This window comes from Mytilus californianus, unplaced genomic scaffold (assembly GCF_021869535.1).
Source record: "Mytilus californianus isolate M0D057914Y unplaced genomic scaffold, xbMytCali1.0.p SCAF_3, whole genome shotgun sequence".
Taxonomy (NCBI): domain Eukaryota; kingdom Metazoa; phylum Mollusca; class Bivalvia; order Mytilida; family Mytilidae; genus Mytilus; species Mytilus californianus.
Window position 1 is genome coordinate 18,376,981 of NW_026262679.1, and position 27,808 is coordinate 18,404,788.

The window sequence follows — 27,808 nt, forward strand, 5'->3', positions numbered from 1 at the left end:
GTTACAACAAACTTGAATCATTGAAGTCAGATCCAGATGGAGAGGGTCAAAATAGCAAAATGTCGAAAATCCATGGGAAAATGTAAAACCTAGACACTCTAAAGACAACATAGTGTAGAACACAATCAAACAGGTTATATCATAAAACTTATTAAGGTATTGAATATCTTATAAAAATAGGAGTGATCAGATTGTCAGAATAGTTCAAAATGTGTGGACTGTACACAGTTCAAAATGCTGTACTGCCCAGACTCTGTCATGTATTCATTAAGGCAAGCCTTTACAGTCAGTATAAAAAATCTAGTGTAAGAGTGATGCTCATTAGAGAAATATGTGTCCAAATACTGAGTAATGGTCAAACACCTTTAAAAGACAGTCTAAAGCTTCATCAATGGTGAATATTAACCTAATCTAAATAGAAGAGTTAATGGGGTATAAGAAAGCAGTATTACTACCACCTTGGTATCTTGTTTCTTCTTTGCTCAATGAAGGGAAGCAACTCTACTTTGTGTAAGTGTGACATGTGAAAACCATTAAAGAAGACCTCAGTTTATTACTTAAAAAGAAATTCACTTTTGGAAAACTGAAAACGTTTTTCATATACTAATAGGTATATATATAGGTATATGTCAAGGTATAAAGAAAACTTGTGTCAATTACTTTTTTCTTTCTTTTATTTTTACTTAAGAGTATTTTAAAACCTTAGAACCACTAAAAACTTAACATATACAAGGAATAGATGTGAACAAAGTTCATAGGTACTATATTGCATATGCACTTTTTATATTCTACAGACAACTATATGGTACAAGGTTAAGTGTTTTGTTAAATAATAAATGAGCAACAAGGTCATGGAGAGTTAACATAGTCTTGGTCGACAATGGTAAAATGAATGTTATCATAAAAATTATACCCACTGGAATTCACCATATCATGTCTTCCTGGTTGAATATAGTTTATACTAAACTCACTTATATGAAGATGCAAGATCGTACAAAAACAATGACTTTTCCACTATAAACAAATGATGTGGTACATTTAACACTTCAAACTAAAAAAATATATACTGCTGTCCAAATATTTATACAAATATTGAGAAGAGAAATACACCTAATCCCTCTGTATGTATGGGCAGAATAGGACTTTTAAATCATATTATCAAATCTGCCCATCATTTTAGTGTTATCCTATACAATCAGACCAATCAGACTTGTGTAACTTGTCCAAAAAAATCAGATTTAGTTTCAAAACTTGTCCAAAACTATCAGACTTGGGTAACTTGTCCAAACCAATCAGACTTGGGGACTTGTCCAAACCAATCAGACTTGATTAACTTGTCCAAACCAATCAGACTTGGGTAACTTGTCCAAACCAATCAGACTTGGGGACTTGTCCAAACCAATCACAATTGGGTAACTTGTCCAAACCAATCAGACTTGGGTAACTTGTCCAAAACAATCAGACTTGGGGACTTGTCCAAACCAATCAGACTTGGGTAACTTGTCCAAACCAATCAGACTTGGGGACTTGTCCAAACCAATCACAATTGGGTAACTTGTCCAAACCAATCAGACTTGATTAACTTGTCCAAACCAATCAGACTTGAGGACTTGTCCAAACCAATCAGACTTTGGGACTTGTCCAAACCAATCAGACTTTGGGACTTGTCCAAACCAATCAGACTTGGGGACTTGTCCAAACCAATCAGACTTGGGTAACTTGTCCAAACCAATCAGACTTGGGGACTTGTCCAAACCAATCAGACTTGGGTAACTTGTCCAAAACAATCAGATTTGGGGACTTATCCAAACCAATCAGACTTGGGGACTTGTCCAAACCAATCAGACTTGATTAACTTGTCCAAACCAATCAGACTTGGGTAACTTGTCCAAACCAATCAGACTTGGGGACTTTTCCAAACCAATCAGACTTGGGTAACTTGTCCAAACCAATCAGACTTGGGGACTTGTCCAAACCAATCAGACTTGGGTAACTTGTCCAAACCAATCAGACTTGGGGACTTGTCCAAACCAATCACAATTGGGTAACTTTCCAAACCAATCAGACTTGGTTAACTTGTCCAAACCAATCAGACTTGAGGACTTGTCCAAACCAATCAGACTTTGGGACTTGTCCAAACCAATCAGACTTTGGGACTTGTCCAAACCAATCAGACTTGGGGACTTGTCCAAACCAATCAGACTTGGGTAACTTGTCCAAACCAATCAGACTTGGGGACTTGTCCAAACCAATCAGACTTGATTAACTTGTCCAAACCAATCAGACTTGGGTAACTTGTCCAAACCAATCAGACTTGGGGACTTTTCCAAACCAATCAGACTTGGGTAACTTGTCCAAACCAATCAGACTTGGGGACTTGTCCAAACCAATCAGACTTGGGTAACTTGTCCAAACCAATCAGACTTGGGGACTTGTCCAAACCAATCACAATTGGGTAACTTTCCAAACCAATCAGACTTGGTTAACTTGTCCAAACCAATCAGATTTGGGTAACTTGTCAAAACCAATCAGACTTGGGGACTTGTCCAAACCAATCAGACTTGGATAACTTGTCCAAAACAATCAGATTTGGGTGTATTGTCCAAAACAATCAGATTTGGGTGTATTGTCCAAAACAATCAGACTTGGGGACTTGTCCAAACCAATCAGACTTGGGTAACTTTGAAGTTATTTCAAATATAATTTGACATGTATATGTATTTACTTTTATAAATTTTGACTTGGATGGAGAGTTGTCTCATTGGCACTCATACCACATCTTCTTATATCTATGTAAGAGAAATTCATTTTTATTGATCAGGGAATTTGTTTCATATGAAGGAACAAAGTAATTTTACATAAATAAATTAATCAAGGTTTGCTAGTTTGGGATGGTATGGAATTTTAACCCTGTTGGTAAAGTAATGGACACAGAGTAAAGAAATCCTATCTAGTCCAATGCAACCTGATTTAGTTAACTCCTCCAGCACAATCATACTTGGTTAACTTGCTCAACACAATCAGACTTGTTCTAACTATCTAATAAACCTTCCATTTTGAACATAAATAAAATTAAAAGTTTGCTTGTATTACTTGAGTATCCTCAACTTTATACACATGATCTCTTAGTGATCAAACAAAGCACTAATATCATGAGAGCACATTTACTTTGCTAGCTACCATTATATACACTCACCCTGAACCACTGGCATTACCACAAATAACATAAGTACCAGAATTATCTGGATCTTCATACCAGTTAGCTGCAACAGAGAGTAAAGTCATTACTGCTTGCATGACAACAGCAGTAGGCAGATATCAACACTAATTCTGATTTCTAAACTATACGTAATATGATAAAATGAATAAACTTTCATACTGTTGTATATTAGTATATGTATGTAATACACAAGTGGAAATATGTTTTATACAGGTCACAAAATGATATTCAAATGATCTGACTTTTACAGAACATTTGGTATATCATTTAATCATACTGTCAGATTACTGCTATACAAAACCTTCATGTTTGTTGATTATGGGCATATCATTAAATTAGAAGGATTCACTGTTTACTGAAAACTTCTATACCACATCTTTTTGCATGCACGAAAGCAGATTTACAAATTAAAATTTGATAACTCAAATATATTCAAACCACAACTGTTTGATCTGCAGTAAGTCACTAATTGTATTTTAAATGATTTTCTAAAATAACAGTCCTTCTTTATTCTATAAAGTGTTTTTTTTTTAAACAAAGGTTGCTATTTCTGGCAATGTCAAATATGAATAATTTGAACTGTAGCAAAAAAAAAATAGCATTGATGACCATCCTCTGAGTATTGGTACCATGTAACAATTTCATAGGCTGTACAGTTTCTAACAAGAGAGCTTTTCCAAAATTCAGGCAATAAGAACACATTATTGACCCTCAGGAGCCATGTTGAATTTCAAATCCCAAATCTCTACACCATCTCTGTTGCAGATTATTGAGGGATCATTCTTTGGTACTTTTGTTTCTTTTCAACCAGTAAATTTTAAGAAAAAGCCGTTACAAAATGTCAAAAAAATTATGACAATTAAAAGATAAAGTGATGAAAAAGATTACCAGGACCATAGAAGCTGATATAAAATTGTAAACTTACATGTATTTTTGATCCAATCGTTGTAATAAGCTAAATAATTCAATGAACTAGTCGCATTATAACTTGGAACATCTACAACACACTTTTGTCTTAATACTCCCATATAAACTTGTAATCCAAATAAAGCAAACACAGCTAAACAGAACGTTATCAGGATAATCACTTCAAATAATAACTTGAAAGCCCTAAGTAATGCACCAACTAACGTCTTTAGACCTGAAAACAAACAGACAATGTTAATATATCATACAAAAATATCTCATTGGGAAGATAGATAGCTTGAAGTATTGTTCTAAACACTACTAAAATTTTCAAACTGATTACAACTAAAAATATTCAATATATTTCAAATCCTAGACACAATTTATGTATCTAATATCCTCCAATAAAAAGTGTTCCATTACCATATGGCAGTTGTTTTTCACTTGTTCCGCTGATTGACTGATGATGTTTGATTTTGTCAGTTTTTGTGGACTTCCCCTTTGGGAATTTGTCTTTGAGTTTCTGTATTTTTGTGATACTTTTTTTACTGTAACAATAATTCTACGTTTATCTAGAGACACATTTACCAGAAAGCTCTCCCTTCTAAAGGTTCAGAATTGAATATTTTCTTGTGCTCCGTCTTTTTTAATGTTTTCTTGTGCCCTGTCTTTTTTTATGTTTTCTTGTGCCCTGTCTTTTTTTGTGTTTTCCTGTGCCCTGTCTTTTTTATGTTTTCTTGTGCCCTGTCTTTTTTTGTGTTTTCTTGTGCCCTGTCTTTTTTTATGTTTTCTTGTGCCCTGTCTTTTTTTATGTTTTCTTGTGCCCTGTCTTTTTTATGTTTTCTTGTGCCCTGTCTTTTTTTGTGTTTTCTTGTGCCCTGTCTTTTTTTATGTTTTCTTGTGCCCTGTCTTTTTTTATGTTTTCTTGTGCCCTGTCTTTTTTTGTGTTTTCTTGTGCCCTGTCTTTTTTTATGTTTTCTTGTGCCCTGTCTTTTTTTTATGTTTTCTTGTGATCTGTCTTTTTTATGTTTTCTTGTGATCTGTCTTTTTTTATGTTTTCTTGTGCCCTGTCTTTTTTTATGTTTTCTTGTACCCTGTCTTTTTTTATGTTTTCTTGTGCCCTGTCTTTTTTATGGTTTCTTGTGCTCTGTCTTTTTTTTATGTTTTCCTGTGCCCTGTCTTTTTTTATGTTTTCTTGTGCCCTGTCTTTTTTATGTTTTCTTGTGCCCTGTCTTTTTTTGTGTTTTCTTGTGCCCTGTCTTTTTTTATGTTTTCTTGTGCTCTGTCTTTTTTTGTGTTTTCCTGTGCCCTGTCTTTTTTTATGTTTTCTTGTGCCCTGTCTTTTTTTATGTTTTCTTGTGCCCTGTCTTTTTTATGTTTTCTTGTGCCCTGTTTTTTTTTGTGTTTTCTTGTGCCCTGTCTTTTTTTATGTTTTCTTGTGCTCTGTCTTTTTTTGTGTTTTCTTGTGCCCTGTCTTTTTTTGTGTTTTCTTGTGCTCTGTCTTTTTTTGTGTTTTCCTGTGCCCTGTCTTTTTTTATGTTTTCTTGTGCCCTGTCTTTTTTTATGTTTTCTTGTGCCCTGTCTTTTTTATGTTTTCTTGTGCCCTGTCTTTTTTTGTGTTTTCTTGTGCCCTGTCTTTTTTATGTTTTCTTGTGCCCTGTCTTTTTTTATGTTTTCTTGTGCTCTGTCTTTTTTTATGTTTTCTTGTGCCCTGTCTTTTTTTATGTTTTCTTGTGCCCTGTCTTTTTTTTATGTTTTCTTGTGCCCTGTCTTTTTTTTTATGTTTTCTTGTGCCCTGTCTTTTTTTATGTTTTCTTGTGCCCTGTCTTTTTTTAATGTTTTCTTGTGCTCTGTCTTTTTTATGTTTTCTTGTGCCCTGTCTTTTTTTATGTTTTCTTGTGCCCTGTCTTTTTTTTTATGTATTCTTGTGCCCTGTCTTTTTTTTATGTTTTCTTGTGCTCTGTCTTTTTTATGTTTTCTTGTGCCCTGTCTTTTTTTATGTTTTCTTGTGCCCTGTCTTTTTTTTATGTTTTCTTGTGCTCTGTCTTTTTTATGTTTTCTTGTGCCCTGTCTTTTTTTATGTTTTCTTGTGCCCTGTCTTTTTTTATGTTTTCCTGTGCCCTGTCTTTTTTTAATGTTTTCTTGTGCCCTGTCTTTCATTGTCATGCTTGGGCAGTTAAGCTGCCCTATGCTAGCACACGATATTTGCTTTTTTCTCAGGAATACTGAAATAGGTGCTATTGTCATTATCTATTTTATGTTTTCTTGCACCCTGTCTGTCAATTTTTATGTACTCTTGCCCTGTCTGGCAATTTTTAATAGTATCCCTTTGAAAAAGCCATAAGTTTATTTTACCTCTTTCATAAAATGATTTATAATTTGATTATATTTAATATTTCACAGCTTTAAATATATCAAATTGTTCTATCACTATGCTGTCAAAGCTCTGTCACAGTGTTAATGATTTTCTTTATCTATTTGACCTGTTGTCCACCAGTGCATTGTTCCGATTCATATCCTACACTTTTCTACTTATTTCCCTATTGATTAATGACAAGAAATCTACCTTTTATTCATCTGAATCTCTACCTAATGCTATACCAAAACAACTTGTTTGCTAACTTAAATCAAATTTTCCAATCTGTTGAGTTTTATTGTAGATCTACATTGATTCACTGATTTCATTAAAGCAGTATAAAATGATTTAAGAAATTTGTAATTACGAATTAGACCATGAATTGCTAAGCATTACTTCTATGGACCAATTACAGATGATTATAAAGAACTATCTGATAAAACTACACAGAAATTATCATAGCACTTAAAAAATTTGAATTTTGAAGTGGTCTTGTTTTCATCGGTTACACACTTAGGTCAAAGGTCTAAACTGGAGAAATTAAGTACTGCAAGTATAAATTCTTTATGAAACTAGAGCAAAGAATGAAACAAAATATCAAGACGTTCAAATGATTTAATGTATTTGTCTGTGAAACTAGGGGATTTTTTTCCAAAATAAAGCTTAAGCTAACAGACTAATTAGTACTAAAAAATTTCCATTAAACTGTAATAAACTTCAGCCTAATGTTGTCGTCTGTTGTAGGAATAGAGATCAAGGTTGCACATTGTTGCTTTGTAACTTTGGCTTTGTGTTGAACTCAGTAGTTTTAAGTGAATTTTGATTGTATGGACCAATATCATCCAGTAGTTCTTTGCACACTATATCTTTTTCAAATTGTTTTGATTAAGAAAAATCTTAAACCTGATGAAATTATATGTATAAGTTGGTGCATATTTTATCTTCTTTAGATGAGAATGGTAAAATCTTAAATCAATATTTACCTGGAACGATAGAAATTGTTTTCAATGCTCTGAAAACCCTGAATGTCCTAAGAGCCTGTAGATTTGTCCCAGAGCTACCACTGACTTCAGAAATTATTGTTGTAATATACCTGAAATATCAATAAAACATCTTTTTATCATCTCTTTTTATTGACATTAGAATACTTTTTATCCTTATTAAAATTATTTCTTTGTTTGCGTGAAGATATATCATTTTCTTTACTGAAACATTGACGACAATCAACAAAATAAAGTTGTTTTATACAGCTGTACTTAGCAAATGATTTCTATTGATAGAAATAGGTGTATGGTACTTCTTTTGTTTGATTCTAATACCCCCCTAAACCTGCACCAAAATAAAATAGAAAATATAAATAGGCCAAAAAAAAATCTCTAATTTTTCAAAGATAATTTTTTAAATACCTCATTAGCAATAACAGAGGACATATGTGTGTTCGTTTATTCATCTGTCAATCCAAACTTATTATTCCACAATTTCCTCCGTAACTAACTTACAGATTACAGTAAAACTTGTATGTAAATAAGGAGATGTGGAATGATCGCCATCCAACTTTTAACAATACTACATCTATAACAAACTTACGCTGAAACTATGACAGCAAAATCTAACCAATTCCACGGATCTCTCAGATATGTAAATTTGTGGAGAATAAAACCTCTTGCTAATATTTTGATAATTGATTCTAATGTATATATGGCGAGAAAGGCATATCTGAAATTATAAATACATACAAATAATTGGACTTTTTCAAACATGGCAGTGCATCAAAATGTAAACAGGTAGATTTCAATAATCAAAATAAATGTTCTCTAATTTTGTCAAGAAAGAGAAAAAAAATTAATAATATTATCATATTTTAGAAAGATGATTACCTGTAGTTATATTAACTTTCCCACATGGAGAATGTGTCCATGGGACACAGATGAAACCCACGCTTGCATATAACGTTATAAAGGGGCTTAACTCGAGAACAGTAAAAGTGATGCCACCCAAATTCCATTTTGATCTGTGTTTTGTGGTAATAAGCATTGTGTATAAGTTTCATAACATTTGGTTGAGGCAAACTAAAGTTAGAGAACAGAAACCAATTTTGGGATGTTTGTGGTACAAGGTTAAGTGTTTTGTTAAATAATAAATGATCAACAAGGTCATGGAGAGTTAACATAGTCTTGGTCGACACTGAATGTTATCATAAAAATTATAACCACTGGAATTCCCCATATCATGTCTTCCTGGTTGAATATAGTTTATACTACACTCACTTATATGAAGATGCAAGATGGTACAAAAACAATGACTTTTCCTCTATAAACCTTGTACAAAGATTGATAACATCAGCCCTGTCTGCTCTGTACAATATAATTATGCACATCTAATATCACTACTATTTCACAAATTAATAATATAATAAAAATGATCCAGTTTGTGCTTAATAACCTAACAGTCATTAATGCAAAAGAAAAATAATTTCATCACCACATATCCTTGGGCAGATGTATCAATATAATTATGCACATCTAGTACTACTCCTGTTTCATAAATTGATAATTAAGTAATCAATATATTGAATTACACTTATAGTAAAACTTTCAGATTTTTGACTTGAAAGTTCCTGGGAACTAAAATATACTGTCCATGATCAGTTTACAATAGACCTTCTAACACTAATTAATACATGACAACTTACTCTGCAGTTCGGTATAATCAATACATGACAACTTACTCTGCAGATCGACATAATCAATACATGACAACTTACTTTGTAGTTTGGTATAATCAATACATGACAACTTACTCTGCAGGCAGTTCGGTATAATCAATACATGACAACTTACTCTGCAGGCAGTTCGGTATAATCAATACATGACAACTTACTCTGCAGGCAGTTCTGTTTTATCAATACATGACAACTTACTCCGCAGTTCGATATAATTAATACATGACAACTTACTCTGTAGTTTGGTATAATCAATACATGACAACTTACTCTGCAGTTTGGTATAATCAATACATGACAACTTACTCTGTAGTTTGGTATAATCAATACATGACAACTTACTCTGCAGTTTGGTATAATCAATACATGACAACTTACTCTGCAGTTTCTGCAGCTTTTGAATCTGGTCCCAGGGACATAAAAACACAGTTCGTTAAAATCGTCAATATCACAACATAATCAAAGAACTGATTCGTTGCAATGTAAACTGCCAATTTTCTAACAGGATTCCATGGAGTTAGTAAAAACAAAGCTTTTTCGGAAGTAAATCTGTAGATGAATTTTCTTTTAAATCTAGGTGCTACTGCAATAAATGTCTGAAAAAGAGAAAGAAACATATTTAAATAACTTCAGCTTTTCCATCTAATTAGAAATTTAATATCATTGAGTATTTATTATACATAATACTGCTATAAAACACAGTTTGCCATGAATAATACAAAATCATAATCTTTTAGCTTCATAACCAGAAACACATCATATCTTTGTCTTGGCCTAATGTGTATGCTTCTTGGCCTTAAGTGTATGATTTAATATTGATTTTGCTACATTCTTTTCAAAGTTAAAACCAAGTAAATAAAGGATTCAATCATCTAATTAGCCATGAAAACTCAACTTTGACCAATGAAACCAATTATAGTTGACCTAGTACTCATATGCAGGCTTCTGCTAATAATATCTGAGAAACGTACCTAAGTTCACTTAACTACGAAAACTTAACCTTGATCACTGATTCATGAAGATCAAGGTCAGGTCAACCCTGCCTGACAGACATGTAGACCTTGCAATATTTCTGTAATTCAAATAAAGCATATCTCTAATGATATGCGAGAAAAACATTAAAAATTTCTTTTTTTAAGTAGTTGTGAAACCATGAAATAGAGGTCAAGGACAATGGACATATACCAGATAAAGTTGATTTTAGATGGATATTTATCTTTTAGGTCCTTTTTTATCCCACAGCTCTTCATGTGTTTAGGTAGTTACATATCCTTGGCTTTCCGTTTGCCATTAACTAGAAACATGTCAGCAATCAATAATAATCAATTCATAATATCATAATAATATTCTATCTATGTGGATGCATTCATCAAGGCATATGAATTTTGTGTGAACTTTGGCCAGCATTTGTGAATGGCGGCCGACAGATAATTTTGAACTCCGGGATTCAATAACATATTAAACCTTTATATAAATTTCATTGGTATCCTTAATTGTTCACAAAAAGTAGTTCTTAAAATTTGTGATTTTTTTTTAAAAGAAAACTAACTTTTTGACAAAATGAATTTCAGGAAAAATAATATGCATATCTATCTACATAATTTCATAAGTATTCCAACTATACTTTTGAAGATTTTGTGTTCACAAAATTTGTTGCCAGACAGAAGGACAAAGAGAAAACTGTGGGGCTCCCACCTAAGAATGTCAGGATACTATTCCACATTGACCTACATTTGTAAGAATATATATATATATGTGTGAAGTTTTATTTATCCTTTCACATATTTAATTCAGAACAACCATATTGTGGTGTGAAATATAAGCTTTTTATTATCTGTGCACAATTTGTATATATCCGTAGACAGAAATATAATACACATTTCAAATAGTGGTTACTGGACATTTAAAGAAAACAACAAATTATTATTAATAATAAATTAGAATATTTCTTCATGTATTACAGGTCATTAAAACTATGCTATATAATTATATATGATAGGTATACAATTACTTTCAAGTATCAATTTCATAACTGACATTCAATAGTGTCATGCATTGACATCCATAGTTGAAATCAAAATTGTTGAAGTGGAAATCGTGTAAATCTAAGGTAGAGCTGGGCAATATTGATTCATATACGTTATGATCTCTCTCCTCAGCTCTTAGCAAATTTAAACTTTGACCTATTGTGCATGCAGTTGTAATAAAATTGGTTAACACATGTACAGCTTCTGCGGTATCAAAAAATGAATTGAAACATTTAAAAAACAATGGATTCTAAAAGCAATGATAAATGTCTTATTAAACTTGTAACAATGGCAATCATGATGAACTGTTTAAATGTTCAATCATTCAATCTATAAATTAGGATTATAGGATCCGCTTGAGTGCCAAGTCGATACAGGACTATTTAAATATGTTTTGCTTGACTGAATCGTCAAAGTTTTTGTAACATTATCCATTGGAGAAGATATTGATCAGTCATTATCCGTGAAACAATAAATTGTCAGTGTTAATCGGGTATCAGATCACACATCAATAAGACATATTATACACTTATTACACTAATAGGTCACTGTGCAAACCCTGTCAAACATTGCTGAAAAAAAGCTTTTAAAATTACAATATTTATGTTAACTGTTGTGGTGATAAGAAATTATTAAAGTTCTTTTATCCAACAGGACAAAAATTATTTGCTTTCAACTCTGATCATTATGAAGATCTACAAAAAGACCTTGGTTTAAATTTGAGGGGGTTTATAAAGTTTGAACTTTAAATGGATTTATTTGATTTTCATCTTTAATATTAAATTAAACATTGATAATTGAGATTTATTCTAGCTTTGTAAATATTCCAAACATTGAAACAGAAACAACTGGAAATATAAATAACTTCTTAAAAATCATTTTAAGAAAATTATGTGAAATGAAAAAATACGTCAATGAAAACCACTATATTTATATATGAAAACTTTCAATATAGGATATAATACAGTACAGACCTAGTGCGCTTCAATTGTAAAAACTTGATTAGGGTGTTTCATCTGTACACATTTGATTTTATCTTGTTAAAGTTAGACTTAATCTTCATCCAACTGAACAAAACTTTCAAAAAGTTCATATTAATCAATTTTTGTAGTGTTTTGCGGTCTGTATGTTTGTATTTATTTGGCCATCAGGTGATATCTGTATTTATTTGGCCATGGTGATATCTGTATTTATTTGGCCATCAGGTGATATCTGTATTTATTTGGCCATGGTGATATCTGTATTTATTTGGCCATCAGGTGATATCTGTATTTATTTGGCCATCAGGTGATATCTGTATTTATTTGGCCATGGTGATATCTGTATTTATTTGGCCATGGTGATATCTGTATTTCTTTGGCCATGGTGATATCTGTATTTCTTTGGCCATGGTGATATCTGTATTTATTTGGCCATGGTGATATCTGTATTTCTTTCACCTAAGTATTGGTTTTTGACAGTCCCCTTTGTGCATGATGTCTTACTTTTTCCCCACATTTTATGTTTGATTATTAAAGTGAACAAAAATAAAAGTCAAAGAACCAGTGAAGATATTTGATCTGCACACAAAACCTATCACCTAACTAGAAGTAAATATTTTATTATGAGTTGTAGTTGTGCAGGGTGTAATCTGTTCACCACAAAGAATGCTATGTATCATCATTCAACATTTTATTATCATTTACAAAGGATACATATAAGTAATACATTGTCAAACTTACTTCTTATAGGTCTATGTTTAGAGAGATATATGGCATAAAGGTTCTAATCGTGTCAATGTCAGAACTGTCACTTAATGCCAATTTGTGTACAAAAAACTTCATACACCTCTTTTTTGGTACAGACAATTACTTCTTGATATTTGATTTGGTGAGTTCAGAAAATTGGGGCTCTTTTCACAAATAATCTTAGACTAAAATTGATTGTAAGCTATACTGAAATGTTCATGACTTACAAGTATTTTTTCTCATAGATTTTTTGTGAAATGTTGTCACAGGACTCAAACCCCATTAAGTGTATGTTGTGGTAGTATAAGTCCTAGCTGCAGGGTTGACTTAGATGAGGGGATGGACACAAAAATGTTAAGCTGTTGTTGTGTCTATTCAATTTAACAGTAGTTGGAAAAGTTTATTGATTTATACATAAAAAAATATTACTCAGTAAGACAGTCGACTTAATTTTATGAGGTTTCTAAAAACGTACACAAATTTCTAGGTAGAAATTATATATATAAAAAAATAAACTGCTTCCTATAAGAAGAAAGTAATATTGATTTTTTTATTAAGACATTGTTTTTATCACATTTTGATCAAAAGTAAACAAAACTAGAGGCTCTAAAGAGCCTGTGTCGCTCACCTTGGTCTATGTGCATATTAAACAAAGGACACAGATGGATTCATGACAAAATTGTGTTTTGGTGATGGTGATGTGTTTGTAGATCTTACTTTACTGAACATTCTTGCTCCTTACTACTATCTCTATCTATAATGAACTTGGCCCAGTAATTACAGTGGAAAATACTTTGTAAAAATTTACAAAAAATTACAAAATTTATGAAAATTGTAAAAAATTGACTATAAAGGGCAATAACTCCTTAAGGGGTCAATTGACAATTTTGGTCATTTTGCCTTATTTGTAGATCTAACTTTGCTGTACATTATTGCTGTTTACAGTTTATCTCTATCTATAATAATATTCAAGATAATAACCAAAAGCTGCAAAATTTTCTTAAAATTACCAATTCAGGGGCAGCAACCCAACAACGTGTTGCCTGATTGGTCTGAAAATTTCAGGGCAGATAGATCTTGACCTAATGAACAATTTTATTCTTATCAGATTTGCCCTTAATGCTTTGGTTTCAGAGATATGAGCCAAAAAATGCATTTTACCCTATGTACTATTTTTTAGCCATGTCAGCCATCTTGGTTCGCGAGCAGGGTCATCGGACACATTTTTTAAACTAGATACCCTAATGATGATTGTGGACAAGTTTGGTTAAATTTGTCTTAGTAGTTTCAGAGGAGAAGATTTTTGTAAAAAATTACAAAAATTTACGAAAAATGGTTAAAAATTGACTATAAAGGGCAATAACTCCTTAAGGGGTCAACTGACCATTTTGGTCATGTTGACTTATTTGTAGATCTTACTTTGCTGAACATTATTGCTGTTTACAGTTTATCTCTATCTATAATAATATTCAAGATAATAACCAAAAACGGCAAAATTTCCTTAAAATTACCAATTCAGGGGCAGCAACCCAACAACAGGTTGCCTGATTGGTCTGAAAATTTCAGGGCAGATAGATCTTGACCTAATGATCAATTTAATCCTCATCAGATTTGCTCTAAATGCTTTGGTTTCAGAGATATGAGCCAAAAACTGCATTTTACCCTATGTACTATTTTTTAGCCATGTCGGCCATCTTGGTTTGCGGGCAGGGTCATCGGACACATTTTTTAAACTAGATACTCTAATGATGATTGTGGACAAGTTTGGTTAAATTTGTCTTAGTAGTTTCAGAGGAGAAGATTTTTGTAAAAGATTACAAAAATTTACGAAAAATGGTTAAAAATTGACTATAAAGGGCAATAACTCCTTAAGGGGTCAACTGACCATTTTGGTCATGTTGACTTATTTGTAGATCTTACTTTGCTGAACATTATTGCTGTTTACAGTTTATCTCTATCTATAATAATATTCAAGATAATAACCAAAAAGGCAAAATTTCCTTAAAATTACCAATTCAGGGGCAGCAACCCAACAACGGGTTGTCCGATTCATCTGAAAATTTCAGGGCAGATAGATCTTGACCTGATAAACAATTTTACCCCATGTCAGATTTGCTCTAAATGCTTTGGTTTCAGAGATATATGCCAAAATCTACATTTGACCCCTATGTTCTATTTTTAGCCATGGCGGCCATCTTGGTTGGTTGGCCGGGTCACCGGACACATTTTTTAAACTAGATACCCCAATGATGATTGTGGCCAAGTTTGGTCAAATTTGGCCCAGTAGTTTCAGAGGAGAAGATTTTTGTAAAAGTTTACGGACGACGGACGACGGACGCAAAGTGATGAGAAAAGCTCACTTGACCTTTCAGGTCAGGTGTGCTAAAAAAGCAATAAGAGTTGAGAAAATGGCTTGCTTTAGGGGAAAATTTCCCTAAAATGTCATTGTGATAAATAGATTGGTTTAAACTTTACCTATTAAATTCTTTAACTGCTATGATTAAACTAAAAGCTATTGGATAATTACTATTAATCCAGTTTTATATTCAATATCTATTGTTTAATTTTTAAGCCAAGAAATATTAAAGCCCTGAAAAATGTCATGTACCACCTTGTGCATATTTTGAAAGCAATATAAAATAAGGAGATGTCTACATTTCACAAATTCCACTTTTCCCATATGTTGCTGGTGATACCATGACAAATCAGAAATGTCCAAACTCCAAACCCATGATATTCATATATAACCCGACACCATTCCAAAATTGTAAATCAGTAAATTTATTTTTGTATATTATAATGGAAAGATTTACAGAAATCTTTTTGCATTTAATAAGCAAATTAACTTCCATTACGATTTGTTTTGTGAGAGTCCCTGAATTGTCTGTGGTACGAAAATTGGCCAAACCGATGCAACTTACACAGGAAAGTATACATGGTATAGAACAAAACACAATTACAGATGTGTTCTCTGTTGTCAAATTCTTTAAAGGATACAATGAAGAACCGAAGCCTTGAATGAACAATAGTGTGGGATTGTGGTTCCATTGACAGTTTTGGAAGGTTAGCATTCAATGAAGTACAATACTGTATTGGCTAATAACTTTGCAATCAAATTTTGATTTGGTATTAAAAAATGCCTGGCAACTTTGATTAAAAATCTACTGAATGATGTAAAAAAAAAAACCTGAACCAAGGTTTTTGTACACATGTGATCAGTCACGCAATGCCTTAACTCAAAACAAATTTTATACTTTAAAATTTCAAGTACATTAAACTAATTGAAATTTTTTTTTTATTAAATTATGTTTATTCTAATTTAAATGAAAGTTGAATTTAAATGCAGAAATGTCTTATTTTTATCTATTTAATGTGTAACTCGATCATTAGATATTTTCAAATTGTCAAGGACCATTGTGCCTCACCATTATAAAATAATTTTTTTGAATATTTAAATGTATTTATGTGTAAAACATTAACAAAGAATATGAAAAATGACTTTTCAAAAGCTACTGAAACTTCAAACTTCATAATATTGCATGGTAAAAGAAATTACATAAAAGTTTTTGAATATGACTAATTATTGTTATAATGTCCTTAAATGGTCGTGTGTTACAGGGTTAATCCAATTACTATCTCCAAGAAAAATCAAAACAGAAGTTGAAGCTCTCTTGTTTTTTATTGCACACATATTTTGTGCAGCAAGATCCCCCCCTCCCTCAGAATTCCATACCACCAATGAGGAGAAAAAAAAGGTCATTTGGGCAGTAAATATTACCTATTGATGCATGCTCTTGACCGTTTGATTGTATTAACAGCAATTCAATTTAAAGAAAACTTGCAATTGCTGCCTTAAATTGGTCATTTTTAAACATCTTATTTCTACCACAAATGTGTTTAGAAGATTTGTTTATTTATTTACAGAATGATAAATTCATCACAGCTAGATTTACAATAATGCTGAGTGTAAAACTAATTAATATGACTTAATAATTTTAAAAACAAATCAGCTATAATAAATAAATTTTACTTTAGAAAGTCATTTAATCAACTTGTTCTCAAACAAATGTAAAAAAAAAAAACACTGCACTTTTATTCTATGGTCTGAAATGTCTAAATATGTATATTTCATAGAAGCATTAATAGTTAATAAGTTTCTACAGAAACTTGACTAGAAACTTGACTCTAAATCATTTTACTCTTTTATTAATCAAATGGCAAAGTTCCAGAACATTGACACTGTTGTGTGGAGCAAATGTATGCATAAATTTAATGGATTATAAATTATTAAAAAAGCCCATGGAAAAAATCATTAGACAAAACATTAAATTGTTATAGATCTGCTTCTAGTCTAAGGTACTGATGGAATAATCTATACTATATCTCAATCATACTCCAATCAGTTCATACTCATGAAGAATAAAAAAGGTAAATGTAAATTTTTCCCTTGAAATAAGATGAGTTATAGCTTTTGTAACCTTCACATATGTATATATACAGTCTATACAACACAGCAATCAGTAAAATCTTCTGATTGGTTTCATGCATGGGTCAATTAAAATTGTACCTAGTATAAAGAATTATGGATGATACAATGGTCCCTTAGTATCCTCTAGAATATGTCCTTTGTTTTGTCATGTCACAGATCTCTTCATTAATGTACATGTATGGTCACAAAAACATATTTTGAACTGGGTTTAGCTGGCCCCCAATACTCAAAACAATTGCCTATCTATAACTAGATATAGGAAGATGTGGTATGAGTGCCAATGAGACAACTCTCCATCCAAGTAGCAATTTATAAAAGTAAACCATTATAGGTCAAGGTACGGCCTTCAACACAGAGCAATACTTTCGCAACCAACTACTTAAAAATTGAACATTTGTTTAATAGAGAAATGATGAGTTCCCCAGATATAGGATTTTAAAGGTTGCAAAATTTCTGTTGACTGAACGCGTCTTACAGAAAATTTTGGTTTTGTCATACAGGCTTTTTTTTTCAAGGTGTTTTATCAAAACAAGATAAAAGACCGGCAGAAATAATTCCTAAAACTGCCAATATTATTTAGTCAGGTATTTGGGCAGATTGTCTATTAGACCTGCAGTTATTCTTAAAGGCAGTCTGAACCAATGCCTGTCAGATTATCTGGGAATTTCAAAATGTCTGGGATTGCCAATAGATGTTGGTTACCTTAACAACTGAGAGGAATATTCACAGACAGAAAATATCCTTTAGCCTGGGATCCTGGCTCACTGTACAGTTGACAGTACGTTTCATTTAGAATTTAGTACTCTACATAAAAATGGAAATATTAAACATAACATCCCATGGGACAAATGTCCTTTCATAAGCAAAGGTTCAAGGTTGGAAAATAAAATCTAGCTTATCCTGATTACTTTCATAAAAAGCATTAGCCATGGGTTGCATCTACATAGGTAAATGTACTTCAGGATTAAAAACAAGCATTATAGAATTTGCAGAAAAGATTTGAGATAAAGATAAATTATATCTTATCTAAAAAGAATTTTTCAACATCTAACAAATTGAAGGGAGAAAGGAATTGAAGGAGAAATCACATGCATAATTCATAAAATCCTCATCATTTTATATTTGAAAAAAGAAGTTCACCTCTCAAAATGCAAAATTTTATATACAAATTTAAATTATATTGAAATTCTGTAAAACTGCTTACTTGTGGCATAACTATAAGTTTATGGACTAATATATAAGGACGTGATTACAAATTTTTTTTAATTATTAACATATTTTTCAACTAACTTGAAAATCTTAAAACTCCAAATATTGGTATATATAATGCCACAAGCATTAGTTTTACATTAAATGATATTTCAGAACAATGGATATCTTGGTTATATCTACTAAGCATGCAGTACTGCCTTGGCTCCCAGAAGCAGGACTATTCACTACTAACATGTATATATATATATATATTATATCATACCATACTATATGGAGAAACTAAACTCTGTATAACAAAACAAACTATGATTATATAACATGTAATAGGGTGGCAATTAGTGATACAGTTTTTACAATAGTTTTGCAAACATACCGTGATGTTAAAATGCATGAATGCCTATAGATATCAAAACATGCAGTGGTTTTATTTTAATTCAACTTATATATGACAATTTCTGTCATTGGTAGAGCTTTCTCCAGTGCCAGCATCTAAGATGATTCCCACTTTGAGAATAAGAGTTATAATACTGTGGATTCGATGCCAACGTCATAGATTTTGTGAGTAAAGCAGAACCCAGAATTTAAATGATCAACGAAGTACACATTGTAAGGCGACTTTGGTAAAACTATGAAATGAAATATCAAAGAAAACACAATTTTTCCACAACCCACTAAAATTGGTACCCACAAAAATAAATGAATCTTCAGTATAGCAAGGGCTTTAATTTAACAGACAATGAAAAATATATCTACAAAATGTATATTTATATGTTGACATACTTTTATAATTTTTTAGTTTTCTTTTCATTTACTTTTATCATATTTTTTATTTAGTTATACTTTTTTAATAACTGCATCTTGATTTTATTGTAAGGAGAAGGGTAGTAGGACATATTTTTCAATTTTATTAATACTGCACTTTATTACTTTTTTAATCAAAATTAACTGTAATGATATTTCCTTTTGATTTTCATCTTTTTTCATAAAGCAAAAAGCAGTGCTCACAGTGATGTTGGCATTAACAATGATTGGATTTTTTGGGCTGTTTTTTGTTGTTGTATTTGTCCATCTCTTTAGATCTCTTTACTTTTTCCTATTTAATCTCTGGATAAATGGTCAGAACTGTGATAAAATCTACAGATAACTGAACAGTACACACCAAAATGTGACAATATGAATTATGTATCTATCCCAATCGAAAACCTGTAAATAGTGGACACTTTCAAAAGAACTTGAAAAATTGATGAATAAAGATGAAATTATGTCAGCGTGTTCAGTACATTAACTCTGCATACATGCACATGGCAAATAGATATACTTAAAATTTATACATCAGATCACATTAAAATAAACATAAGCAAAATGTGACTTGGTCTTAAAATATAAACATATATGCAAAAAGTGACTTAGTTTTAAAAAATAAACATAAGCAAAAAGTGGTTTGGTCTTAAAATAAACTGTTTGTGTAAAGTTGCTATGTGTGTGTTTTCTGAGGATTATTTTAATCATATCATACGTACTAATAATCCTGAAAAGATTTAATTTATGTTTAATTCCGAGCAATCTCAATCTACTTACCTGTTTATAATTAAACCTTGATTAAAGATCTTTGTCACGATAATCTACACTTTTATATAATCCATAAAATAATTTCTTTACTTTATTCATACCTTGTCTTTCATATATTTGTCTATTTCTTCTATAGGTTTTCCTAGTAATTTATCATCGAAAACATCTGAATATTCCACGGGGAGCAGATTTCCTTCCACCAAATTCGGATCTCGGTCCTTTTTAGCTTCCTCTTCGTCATCGTCAAATTTTAATTCCCCGTCTACGAGATGAGCTTCAGCAACACCTCCTGTTTTCTCGAACTTTTTCTGAGCTGCTGCCGCCTGTTCCACTTGGTTTTTCCATGATTCTTCTGTATACAATTTAATTCGCGATTCAGGGCGTTCATCTGGTTCTTTAGGGGGCTCAGGCTTACCAGCTAAAGCAAAAGCTGCAGTTGCAAGATTAGCACCAAAAGGGTCTTTTTTCTTGACTCCATCATTTCCACTGGCAGCCATATCAAGAAATCCACAGTATTATTGACTTCACTTCACGATTTTACGTTGTTAAAATCCCAAACATTTTATTTTAGATGGAAACTTATAAGGCTGCATTGCTGCATTTCGTATTTACTGGAGCCTGAAGAAAAAAACAAATAAGAAAATAATATCGAAAGTAATCTGTGAACGGTTTCAGTGTTGTCATAATGTTAACAGCTTTTAGATTCCGACATGTCGACGACACTGCCAAGGCTAGGTCACGTTGTTTGTCCGAAATCTTGAAGATGTTCACGATGAAGAATTACAATAAAAAAAACTCTGTAAAATGTATCTTTATATAAATAGCGATTCGAAATAAATTTGTACATTTTCATTACTCAACAACCTACCACCACATGTTCACCCTAAACAGTCCTCAAATGGACGAGCACCGAACACCGTTTTATAAATCATTTCTTGTCTAGAGAAGTTGCGTTGGACTTGTGTCTGTGCTTTAGGCATCGGAATCGTACGACGCGTTTTGAGATGCATCAGAGACCCTGACTTTGGACATTAATAAAACGTGGCGGCGTTTAACTAGGTTTGTAAATACTCAACCCTATCCCCTTTGTTGAAACAGATGGTTAGTCTATAATTTGTATACCCAACAACCAAAATCTATTGCCTTTCATACAAACCATTTTACCTAATTCAAATAGACAAGACTTAAGTACATTTTGTATTTAATGGTAACTATGTGGTAAGCATTTCAATAATTTTATGACAGTATTGCATACGGCAAAACACGGAGGGGACAAGGGGATAACTTGCTCACCCTAAATGGCTTGGACACCCGTCAAATTGTCAGTAAATAAATACATTAAGTAATTGTAATCATTAAATATTCTAAAAATAACTAATTTCATCATTTTATAGTTATTTTATGTTTATTTACTTGCACTGCCATGTTGTTTTGTTGTTTTATGGTTCTATATGTTTGCCTCTTAACACACAAACAAACATTCACACTCACTCAAAAGTTTATACACTCCGCCGTTACTGTACTATCAGGCAATATGAATACTTTTGAAATACTAAAATTCGATTCCGACTACACATTATACAATTATTCTTTTATAAATGAATATAAATATAAGTTTACACTTTGTCTTACCTTAGTTATTTGTAAAGAGTATTTAGTTTACTATAAAAGTAATTCCAAGTTCATTTAACATATATGAATTGGCAGTTATCTCGACGTTTCTTTAATTTATTATCCAAATCCGAATTACGTAAATTATGGAAAAAAATATATATTTCTGGTAAATATGTTGTAATATCCTTTAATATCTCTTTTGTTAGGAATGTCACTGCTTAAAAAAATAATGATTTTTAATGGATTCCAGCACTCAATTCTTATCCCTGGATATCCAGGCTATAGAAACTTTTTAACTTTGCCAAATGATGACGTCAGTTCAATATATGTATTCCATTGTGTAAGAATAATACCATCCGTTATAAATTGATTTCACGGGTGACTGATGATTAAAGACAATTAATAGATAAACTAGTAAGATTGTGTAAAAGAAGACATGGACTTCTGCGAAAATTACATATATATTCCACCGCGACTGTCTCCCGTTTCACTCCTTTTAATCCGACTTTAATAATGGAACGTTTGTTGTTGAGAAAATTAAACTCGACAAATAAATGAAGCTTAAGTATTTTAAATCTGAAAAGATATATTATAGTATATAAAAGTAGTCCCACAATAGTATACGGTCGAATAGTTTTGTTCTGTAGGATTTATATGGAATTGAGAGTATTTACCCAATGTTTTGGACACGCCATTTAAAATTGATCACAACTTGTACAAATACCTACATTGGAAGTATAACTAAACAGTCACAAACAAAAATCGTTAAGCTACTATTTAATTTGAAAAAGCAGAACTAATTAAATCGTTATTGAAGTTAAAACTGTCCTATTTAAACATATGAAGGCCCTCGAATTCCATAACTCTTATCGACGCAATTTTATTTTGACGACGTTCTAAAGTCGCCATCGAGAAAGATCTCTATGCAGCATAAACATACATAAGCAATTAGATGTCGGTGCATATTCAAAATATACAAACAATGCAGAGGAATAATCACCTGTTAATGAAATTGATTTATTAAAAATTGGAATAAATATTGTATTTTTTCTTAAGGTTTCCCTTTTTACTTCCCCGAAAAGAAAAAAAATGAAGCATCAAGTGAAAGCTGGCAATGTTGTCAATCATATTCTGATTCTGATCAATTCTGATCATGCTGCTTGGATTGGTGGGGTCTTCATTTTTCTATTCTATATTTGTCTTGCCCCATTAATTTCTATGCTATAGGTATATTGTAGCATCCCATTCATTTTCTATCCTGTACTGTTTTGGGGCCCCATCATTCTCTATTCTGTAGACCACACCCAGACTCTCGCAAATGAGTACAGTTCGTCAAAATATAAATACATTAAATTTTGGTATTGTAGTCTTTTTATGAACAAGAGTGAACACGCTGAAATGTCTCCCCAGCTTTACTGACGGACATGTAAACCTTACAATCATTCCATAAAAAATATAGTTGACCTATTGCTTATAATACTTGAAAAACAGACCAAAGCACAAAAACCTGAAACTGACCAATACGCCTTTAATAATGAGGTCAAGGTCAGATGAAACCTGCCAGACTGACATGTACCCTTTACAATCATTCCATATACCACTTATAGTTGACCTACTGTTTATAGTACATTTTGTATCTCAGGTTCGGACCTAATCACGTGACTTTAACTTTGATGATGATCACTGATCCATGAAATGACGTCGAGGTCAGAAGAACCCTGTCTGACGGACATGCACTCGTTGCAAGGAACCCATACACCAAATATTATAATCCTATAAGTGAGAAATTCACACGACAAAAAAAAAATTTCAAGCAGTCACTGAACAATGAAAACGAGGCCAAAGATAATGCACATATGACAGACGGAAACTTCGGAACATAAGGTATCTGCATACAAGGTATGAAGCATTCAGATCTGCTACCTTCTGAAATATAAAGCTTTATTCAAATAGTTTACATTGCCGCCGCCGCCGGATAGTAATCCCTATGTCGCGCATACAGCGATTTTCGTCGCAGGGGCGACAAAAATGGAAGACTAACGTGCTCCAATTAACAAAGCAACTAAAATCTTTCAAAACAAGATGTTTGCAGTCATTCATGAAGTATGTGCTCTAGGTCATTTATGAATCATTTCAATTTTGAAAGTAATTGCACGTAGCTGAAACATATTTGAATTTGTAAAAACTGTGCTGAACACATTAACGCATGAACGAACCGGAGTTGCTATACCATAAAGAGGAAGGACATATTTCCCCTGTAGGTTATTGAACTAAAGGATCATAAAAGTACGTCTTTACTAAAATGCATAGTAGTACATTGCTTTGTAGTACCAATGCTTCGTCTGTTTAATTTTAGAATTTAGCAAGGTATATATTGGTGTATTTTTCGAACACGTAGAATAACCGTCTCTGTTACTTTAAAATAAGTATTTGCTGCTTCTCCGATAAGAGAGCGGCATTAATATACTCAGAAGAATGTGTCCGGGTAGGCTGACATGACTTCTTGCAAACTGTTACCTTGTGAACTATCACGTTAAAAATAAAAATTCGGCTCAACGTGACGGTCTAGTACATATAGCAGGGTTTAATACTCCTGTTCTCGTCCTGAATATGCATTCAATTTGCCACTGGACGTTAAACAGCTATCCATTATCATCGAACTTTTGACCATATAATAAATCTCTAAAGTTGGAAAAGGACTGCTGTTTTGATAAATTTTCGCAAATAATGAGTATTTATCCAAAAAAATGAATTAGATTAGTTGAAAATTTTGCTTCAAGTCCAAAAAAACATTCCTATCAAAACGACCATTCTATCAAATTCCTAGGCTATGGATATGAATAGTAAACTGCACATTGCTAGTAAACATACAAATCTTGATGCCAAGGTAAAAAAATACAATGATTTAAAACATGTCATGCCAGCAAAGCGAGATCCTGTGATTTCTCATACACGAAAAAGTACTAACCCTCAAACAATTTTTTTATGACTAAATTTATATATTTCTTTCCAAATACTTTCGCTTAAGATAAAAAAAAATCAAATATTTTTACAAATGATTATGGAATACATTTTACAACTCCAAATGTAAATAACTGTTTGCCTTGTCGCGAATTCCGATCTAAATAATTTTCAAATGTAAATGTAGGTTAAATCATAGGGACTCGGATAGCGGAAATGTTTTTTTTTTTTCAATCGTTGTAATTTCAATTTGTTTTTTTTCCTTCAAATTCCTGTCTTAGTTGTAATAAATTATTAGCGTAAGCACCTATATTTGTATATTTTCTAGCAAACTGCAGTAAACTATTTATGAATGTATACTGAAAAATTTCAGTTTATTTGGGCATTGAAAAACAATTTCTTTATTAAAAAAAAACATTTCTTCATTTTGGTAAAAAAAAAACTACATTCGATGCAAAATTTTACAAAAACATGTAAAATATGCAGCAGTATATCATAATTGACATCAACAGCAATGTTTATGCTGCAGAACATTTTAATTTATACTAATATGTATAAAATTTTTGATTTTTTTTAATTATATATATAATTAAAAACACCTTGACATTTGTGTTTCGCTAGGTTTTATCAAATTTGGAATCTAGACCTAGTGACGAAACGCAAGCAAAAGAACTTTGCATTACCCTTATCAGGCAATACCTTTCCAATTTCCACCCTCTGAATGAAACTAATACAAAGGGAATGTCAATTCCCCTTTCCTAAGTATCACATGAATAAAGGTTCAATTGATCAAATTCGGGGATATAGAGCTGGTTGGATAAGAGTCTACTCATCTCCGATTTCCTGATAGTGACCTCTAAATATTTCATTTCTGATGACGTTAATATTATTGGTTGTCTCCTCGTTTCTTGCGCAGTCAGCGCAGTCGCTTTATATACATATTTATGATTAACAACACAATATACAAATATATATATACTTCGTGTATTGTGACAAGATGTCCTTGTTTAATGCATACGAGAAGGTAACACCTCCCGAAACGAAAACTGATTTTTATCAGCTATAGTTAGAGGAGGGGATAAGGAGTCTGCGCAATGCTAGGCGGTGTTGTCGTATAAGTGATAAGTGAAAAGTACAGGTTCAAGCCCCGCTATGGGAGGAAGTAAGGAATCAGATCTACTCTAACACATCTTCGCTAGCCAAGGGTTACGATCCACTTCCCTCCTCTTCACGTGAAGAGGAGGGAAGTGGATCGTAACCCTTGGCTAGCGAAGTGAAGAGGAGGGAAGTGGATCGTAACTCTTGGCTAGCGAAGATGACTCTAACATTGTTTTGTTGATTTTCTAGGCACTTATATGAAAATTTGTTCAGTATATGTATTATATTACTCATCTTATTTGAAAATGCTATAATATACAATTGACTGAACAAATTTTAAAATGCTATATTTTTTATATAACTGGTACATTATTAAGTCAGGGATTTCATTACCACAAAATAGTTTATTTTTTTTGACTTATTTCTTTCATAGATCTAAAGATTTTGTTTTTAAATTCTTATAAACAAACGTGGTATCACATCTTAATTTCCACGATGATGCACAGTTGTATATAAGGCCTGTAAATTTAGATACAATCCATGTTAACTCATGAAACATTTTGATAAACTTATTCTTAAAGGTTATCAATTTAAAATCGTATAGAAGTTCTTTGAATTTTGTTTTTAACGGTACTAAAATTGATTAAGTTTTTGAAAACTTAAATATAACTAATATAAAAATAAGAAGATGCGGTGTGACAACTCTCCACCAGAAAATAAATGACGTAAATATAAACATTTGTATTTCTATACAAGTATGGACATTTTTGGTCCTACATCCTGTCGATACTATGTACTTATATTTTGGCAATTGCACACAGTCATACTTTTCTCGGACTACTTGTGACGTCTTTACACTAAATCCTTCTGGTGTGTACTGATTCATACTTTCGTATGTTAGAAAATGGATTATTTGTTTGCTATTATTGGCTATGAACTAGCTTAACCAATGGCTGCGAGTACTCTCAGTTCGGTACTTTGTCTCTTTTGTCTATGTGTTAGTTAGTTTTTGTGCTTCTTGCGTGTCTGGTAAATCAGACCATTTCCAATTGAGTTACACTTTATGTTGTGCTGTAACACCCCTGTCGAAGGTTAGGGGGAGGGTTGGGCACTCAAAAAGATATTCTTTATGTACCTGTCCAAAGTCTGGACCCTATATAATTCAGTTGTTGTTGGTTGCAGTGCGACACGTTTGATTTTATTTATTGTTTTGTCATAAATCAGGCCCTTGTTTTCTTGTTTGAAGTGTTTCACATGTTGTTATGTCGAGCGGTTTATATAGCTGACTATACTATATGCTCATTGTTGATGGTCGTACTGTGACCTATAATAAGTAGTTGCTTACTTCCACGTTATTCGGTTCTCTTATCCACATTTCTTTTTTTTTATTTAGATATGCAAAAAACTGGATTGGAACAGCAACCCAACAATAAAAGACATTTCCATAAAAAATTCAATTGGTCTTCAACAATCAAAACAGATTTCAAACTAAACTTCGAATCCAACCGAAAATTGAGAATCTCTTAAGAAATTGTCATTACAGTTGCATTTATGCCAATTACAGACATGATATATCAGTAAGGTTTCAGGTATACTGTTTGTGCTGATAAAATGTCTGCTAATGCCAGTTTACTAAAATTTTAATCTTAGATTCATTGTTTACAAAGTGGTAAAAAAGGAAATCGATTGCAAAATTTGAATCAAACAGAAACTGTAAGGATAACAATGGTGAGATTGAAAATACCTTTATACAATTAAAAGAAAATAGCCTTGCAACATCTAGTAATCTTAACACAAATACATTTGAATATAAGACCTAGAAAGATTCTTATTAAATGTACACCCACACATGTCCCTTCTTTTATAATTCAAACATTACGCTTTTCAACTTCTTCAGAATTTTTTTC

The 27,808-nt window shown here is 32.1% G+C and overlaps 1 protein-coding gene across 11 annotated transcripts in view; it reads right to left on the bottom strand.

The window, feature by feature from the left end:
* The window catches only part of LOC127734051 (sodium channel protein 1 brain-like), a 111,688-nt gene that overhangs the window by 65,429 nt on the left and 18,451 nt on the right, over positions 1-27,808 (bottom strand). For 3 of the 11 annotated variants that reach the window (XM_052243609.1, XM_052243607.1, XM_052243604.1), the window contains exons 1-8: positions 21,861-22,451; positions 20,330-20,846; positions 18,922-18,945; positions 9,583-9,800; positions 8,070-8,198; positions 7,466-7,575; positions 4,146-4,361; positions 3,197-3,263 (exon numbers count right to left, since the gene is read on the bottom strand). In XM_052243609.1, coding sequence (XP_052099569.1) covers positions 3,197-3,263; positions 4,146-4,361; positions 7,466-7,575; positions 8,070-8,198; positions 9,583-9,800; positions 18,922-18,945; positions 20,330-20,725 — 1,160 coding nt within the window. In that variant the 5' untranslated portion in view covers positions 20,726-20,846; positions 21,861-22,451. Of the gene's footprint in view, positions 1-3,196; positions 3,264-4,145; positions 4,362-7,465; positions 7,576-8,069; positions 8,199-9,582; positions 9,801-18,921; positions 18,946-20,329; positions 20,847-21,860; positions 22,454-27,808 lie in introns of those variants that run through there. The other 8 variants (XM_052243608.1, XM_052243610.1, XM_052243603.1 and 5 more) reach the window with 6 other exon arrangements.